Source organism: Enoplosus armatus, chromosome 24, assembly GCF_043641665.1.
Source record: "Enoplosus armatus isolate fEnoArm2 chromosome 24, fEnoArm2.hap1, whole genome shotgun sequence".
Taxonomy (NCBI): domain Eukaryota; kingdom Metazoa; phylum Chordata; class Actinopteri; order Centrarchiformes; family Enoplosidae; genus Enoplosus; species Enoplosus armatus.
The window spans coordinates 103,645-109,744 of NC_092203.1; the positions used below are offsets into that span (position 1 = coordinate 103,645).

Here is a 6,100-nt window from a genome sequence, read left to right on the forward strand (position 1 = left end):
AAATCAGCCTGAAGCAGACCCGTGGAGTTTCCTTTGTTACGCTTTGCCGTCTCCTGATAACACACTCTCTTTCTGTCTCCGTGAAACTCACACACATACACACTGACACACACAGGTGGAGTCTCAAGATAACCAGAATCAGCTCTGGACAGGCGCGTACGATGTAGCCGCAAAAGGCGAACAATGTCGACAAGTGGAAAGTGGCTGATGTAGCGTGCACCACGATGGGTTCAGAAGTGACTGGACGTAAATTAAAGAAAAAGAATTACAGAAAAGCAGCAAAACAAGTTTCAATGAACTTTGATATATGAACAGAGGGAAGGGAACAATGCAAATTCAACAAACGGATTTGCACAAAAACAACGTTGTGTTGCTCTCGTTTTCAGTCAAACATCTGAGATATATGGAGCGGGAAAGGAGGGATGGAAGGAGAATAGAGAGGGAGGGGTAAAGAAAAAGAAAAGGAGACTCCTGAAAAACAAAGTTTGCTTTCAGAGAAGCTTAAATAAAGGGTTAATATAAATAGGCCCATCCTAAACCCAGGACATGGTCAAACCACACACCCCAGCCCGTCCACTACACTCTGCTGCCAATCAGCCTGCTACTCCCTCAGTACGAGGGGTGCACAGCTACCACTCAACAAAATCACCACTGTTTGTGGTCCTGGATCCATACAAACTCCCCATCGACACCAGGACAGCAGAGACTCTACAAATGTTCTGTCTCAGACTGAAAACTCATATATTCAGACTGAAAACTAATTTATTCAGACTGCACCTTGGCCCATAAAAACAAACACTTTCTCAGAGTAGGTTACTTGATTCAGGCTACTTGCTCTGAAGTACTGCTTGTTTGTACACTTGATGCTTTTGATATGAACATTGTGTCTGATATGTTGAATCAAACGGTAATCCATTACACTGTACTATACAAGAATACAAAAAGAAGGTAGCTGCACACTGGAATCAGAAATCCCTTTAAAGTTATTATAGATGTTTGAACCCTGTTTCATGGAAGTGATTATGATGTCAGATTTCCTTTATGAGGGCATTTGCCTAAGAAAGACCAGTGTTGTCACAATTAAAGCTTTCTTTTGTATTCTTGCAGATTTTTTCCCCAAGACATATTTTGATAGAGCTGAACATGAAGGTGACAGGAGATAAGATTTTAACTTTGCATCAGTATATGACACTATGACTTGTCTGACTTGGAAAATATTTTGATTTTAAGTAGGTGTGGGTTCATTAAAGATGCCATTGATGGGGTTAAAACAGAATTCATATTAATTTGCATCAATCTGACCAAGAGCAGTAATTGAGATCATCTGGAGATTTGTGTTTGCTTTTCATATGATTAGTTCAGTAACATTAAGTAAAAGTAAGTACTTTGAGTAAAACATAAAGTGTTTTGTGTTGTGCTCTTTGCCTCAGCAGATAAACTGAAGCTCATAAGTCAGAGTAGATCATCTCAACAAGGGAACAACTCTAGTAACTGCACACACACACACACACACACACACACACACACACGCACACACACTGATAAAGCAGCATAGTGTGACTGGCAGATTGTTCTAAAACTGAGTACAGACTAACAGACACATACACCACACCACACATGCATACACATGTGTGTACATGTAGGTGGAGTTAGGCAGCAATGTGTGTTCAGTAGATTTTTAATGTTACAAAAGCGAGAGTTAAGTGATGACATAACTATTCAACAACAGCCAATCAGAGTGCAGGAGATGGAAACCAATCAGGGATGAGAGTCACATTGATTCTTAACCACTGATGGGTTAACCACATGTGATTTGATCACCTCATACTGGTTAAAATTCTACTTGCTGTGGTTTGATCATCTGAGGGACTAAAACCTGAGGAAAGGAGTCCAACACACTGGAGCTACAACCATTGATCTTAAAGCTACATTGTCATTCTCATTGTGTGAAGCTTTTCTGTCAGCTACAAACTTTCATTCAAGTAAGCAGCATGTGAGGATGCTGCCAAAAGCCTGAAAACACTGTGGCGGGGAATGTATGCAATGTGCATGTATACTGTTTTCCAGCAGAAACATGCAGTGTTATGTGTACTGATGATGTTGTGTGAAACTTAAAATAAGATGAGTCGGTGCAAATGCAGACAGTGATGTCAGAAGTGTGATGCAGTCAAGAATAACTGCATTTGTTAAAGCGCTGTACCAAGATTTAACAGGAAACACACACACTTGAACACTGTCACAATGTGTTCTTGAGAATTTCTGCAGCAAAGACATGCAAGATCAAGTTTTTTTTCTACATCAACCACTACAGTAATGGTATTAAATCAACAGCTTGAAGATCTTAAAGAAGATTTTATCAACTTGAAGATGAATCCACCACTTCTCATGTGTTTTAGTAAAGTCTTCTTTTATTCTACTTTTGTAATAAAGCAACCAGTTAATGTATGGTGTAAGAGGGTAGGACAATAGTTACTAGTATTTAGATGTGTTGAGTTTTTTAAATTTTCCTATATAAGGTTAGGATATGGCTAACATGTTAGCAAACACTTACCTACAGTTACATATCCACGAAAAAAATATTAGCATTCATTTGGAGTTAGCTTTAGCTGCTAAATGCTGCACTGTTTACCAGCTAGTCTCTAACTGTATCTGTTGGCTGTTTGCTGCTGAGCAGGAAAAAGAGGAGAAATACAAGTCCTCTAACAAGAAACAAGGCTCCTGGTACTTCCACAGTTGTCTTATTCACATGTTGTGTGTTCTTAGCTGGCTTGCTAATGTTAGTTGTGGGTACACTACTCAGGAGTCACCTAGTTTTATTTAGAGTTTGAGGGTGTGTGAACCCAACAGCTTCACCGTGAGGTCAGGACTTCTGGAGAGCTGTGTGCAGCCAGAGATGTGGCTAACTGAGTCACTGAAAACAGCTGCCTGCTACTGCTGGAAACAAAGTTGATGAGAACAGAGTTTGCAGGCCGGAAAACCAGCACAATGAGCTAAAAAGCTTCACAGAGTTGAGGGGAACTGAAGAGTGGGATTTTTCCTGCTTTTGGCTAGGCTTGTTAGTTCCAATAGAATGATTCCAACTTTGTGTTTGTCCCTTTCCTGTTTCAACATGACAACCCCCCCATGCACAAAGCCAGGTCCATAAATAAATGGTTTTCCCCGTTTAGTGTGGAAAAACTTGACTGCCCTTATCACCCAACATCAGTTTTGGACCTCACAGATTAATTCCCATGGTTTTGGAGATGTTCTATTACTATTCTATCTAACTATTACGTTTGTTAACATTAATGTTCAACACAGAAAGTGTCCCAGTGATGGGCGGATCCACTTCTTGAAGCTGCCATCAGAGTCAGTTATACAGCTTAAGTTCATTTAATATAAGAATAATCTACATTTTAATAAAATAATCTTTTTGTTAATTCACATAAATATGATTAGGAACATAAACGTAAGAACATGTCTAAAAAGACCTGCCTCATATTTCCATAGCGGAACCAATACTCTTGTGGGATCAGGTTATTATTGGTTGCGCTCTACATATTACCATGAGAGGCAGAGCACCAGCCAAGTTCAACAGAGTATGGTGTTTAAGTTATGGTACTGTAATAATGCTCACAAAGATTTGAATTAAGTGAAGATTCATAAGCTTCCTTTCTTAGTTAACGTGGATAATGAGGTATGCAAAGTTATCTGTTCTTTCTACGCTTCAGCTGACATGCTAGTGGAGTTAACATAATAGCAATGTATGATAGCATACCTATGTTTCAGTGAATGTGCAGAAAGGTAATAATCTGTGAATTTAACAGTTTATAGCCCTCAAGGTTAATGTATTATGCAAGCTATATTTTGTGTTTCTGAGATTTTTGTTTTTAATGATAATTCTCTGTGAGAATGCTCACTAGACTCAATTTATATTTTGTGTGATTTATTTTATCTAGTTCTCACGGCATGCTTGATGGCATGGATGTGCAATATAAATTCCCATAACAAAAAGAATGCCTTGTGTTCATGATTCAAACTGGAGAGGAGCTACATTTATACTCCACACTGAAAACCCTAAAAAGAATAAATAAATTATTTATTTCACAGCAGTGAGTGAAGGCAAACTATCAAAATAGATGACTAATCATGAAAAGATGTGGAGCAGTACGTCAATTCGTGTAACATAGGGACAGCCAGTGCTGGAAAAATTAAGCAGACCTGTATAGTAATTCACACAGCTGCTGGTTGATGCAGCAGGAAGGAATGCCTGCCACATTCCTCCCTCTCCTCCCCCCGTCACCCTCCCTGTTGTGTGTTCTTAGCCGGCTTGCTAATGTTAGCTGTGGGTACGCTACTCAGGAGTCATCTAGTTTTATTTAGAGTTTGAAGGTATGTGAACCCCACAGCTTCATGGTGAGGTCAGGATTTCTGGAGAGCTGTATGCAGTCAGAGATGCTAAGCTAGCTGTTGATGGTCCCTCCAAACTTTAGGCTGCCTGCTTGTTACACCACAATGTCTCTGCATTTAACATGTATTTCTACACGGATATCTACCGGGCTTTATTCTTGTCAGCCAGTCTTTGGCCTGGATAGCAAGCTGACCTGTAGCTACTATTACTACAGCCCATTTAATAAGATGCCCAAAGGCAGTGAAATAATAAGTACTAAGCTAGACAATGTTCAATGAGCTTCAGGCCTTTCCATCAGAACAATGTCTTGGGGTTTCCAAAAAATACAGAGCAAATTCCTTTATCCCATTGGCCGTTTCACTCTATATCACACATGTATGAGTTGCAGCACTGGGAGTAGGTACTAAACACACTTTTGACAACATAAGCTTTGAACATAAAACTCTAACACTATACCTAATGTTAATTATTGTAGTATTGTATTGTGCATTGTTCTTTGCTGTATTGAGTCTTTTACACCTATGCTAACATCAGTGTACTTGTAACACTGTAGTGCTGTGTGGTACTGTGTACTGTATATGCTGTATTGTTTTTCTTATGCTGTTACTGGTATTGGGTATCTTTAATTGGGTTTTACTGTGCATGTTCAATTTTGAGCGCACACTGCAAACATTCCTATGGGATAACAGAGTGATTCAATGAATATGCTTACAGGTTCTGGCTTGCCCAACAGCCTTTAATTATTTTATTCCAGGTGGACTGTTCAGTTCATCCAGTTATCAAAAATCTTTTCAAATTCTTCCGTTACAACAGAACTTGAAAACATTTTGCAGAGCAGATGCAATCCAACAACAGGAACATTGAGTTATGTATGTAAAATCAGTAAACATGCTGACTAACAGTAGTGTTTGTACCTGTTATTAATACTGTAATAGAGGCTAAAAAAACTCACATCACACAAATGGGAATAAGATCATTGAATAGTGCATACAAATACTAAAATCACAGAGCCTCAAGCTGAATTTAGACATTCCAGTAAAAGCTGTATAATGAATTTGAGTTTTGGGGCTAGCAGCTTCACAGCTAAGTTTATGTGAAAGTGCAGTTTTAATTCATGTTGTGAATGACCACATGGATACAGGCAAACATTCAAGAACAGCATTCACAAACAGAAACTTTTCAAACAATCAACAAATTCATCATTAATCATGAAATACACATGAATACTTCAAAAGATCTTTATCAACCCATAAAGCCCAACAGAAACAGCCAAAAGATAAGCTAAACACATGAATATGCAAACATACACACGCACGGACAGAAAAATACACTTACCTCGTATAAAAGCTGGCTGAAAGGACGACAGTGACTCAAAGATACTGTTGGATGCCATAAAATGATTATTCTTCTGATTTTTCTTCTTCTCCACTCTTTTTTTTATCTGTGCATGAATAAAAACACACATGTATACACACACAATGAAAAGTCAATAAGACAACAAACTAAAACATCAACATTCATGGCCACATCTATCTATGTGGATGTGTATATGCGTGTATGTATGGAATGCATGTAGTGTATGACTCACACATTACACCAACACACCAATGTTTGTAACTTTAAAATTATTAGATATAAAAGTAAAGCACAAGATAAATCTAACCTGCTGGGATTTCTAGTAGTTGTGTCGTTGTCCTTGAGGATATGAGG

The 6,100-nt window shown here is 38.5% G+C and overlaps 1 protein-coding gene across 1 annotated transcript in view; it reads right to left on the reverse strand.

Annotated features, from left to right (window-relative positions):
• runx1 (RUNX family transcription factor 1) overlaps positions 1 to 5,798 on the reverse strand; it is a 53,777-nt gene extending 47,979 nt beyond the window's left edge. Inside the window, exon 1 of the mRNA XM_070930346.1 lies at positions 5,726 to 5,798. Within this exon, the coding sequence (XP_070786447.1) occupies positions 5,726 to 5,783 (58 nt within the window). The 5' untranslated portion in view covers positions 5,784 to 5,798. The remainder of the gene's footprint in view (positions 1 to 5,725) is intronic.
• Between the last annotated feature and the right edge of the window lie 302 nt (positions 5,799 to 6,100).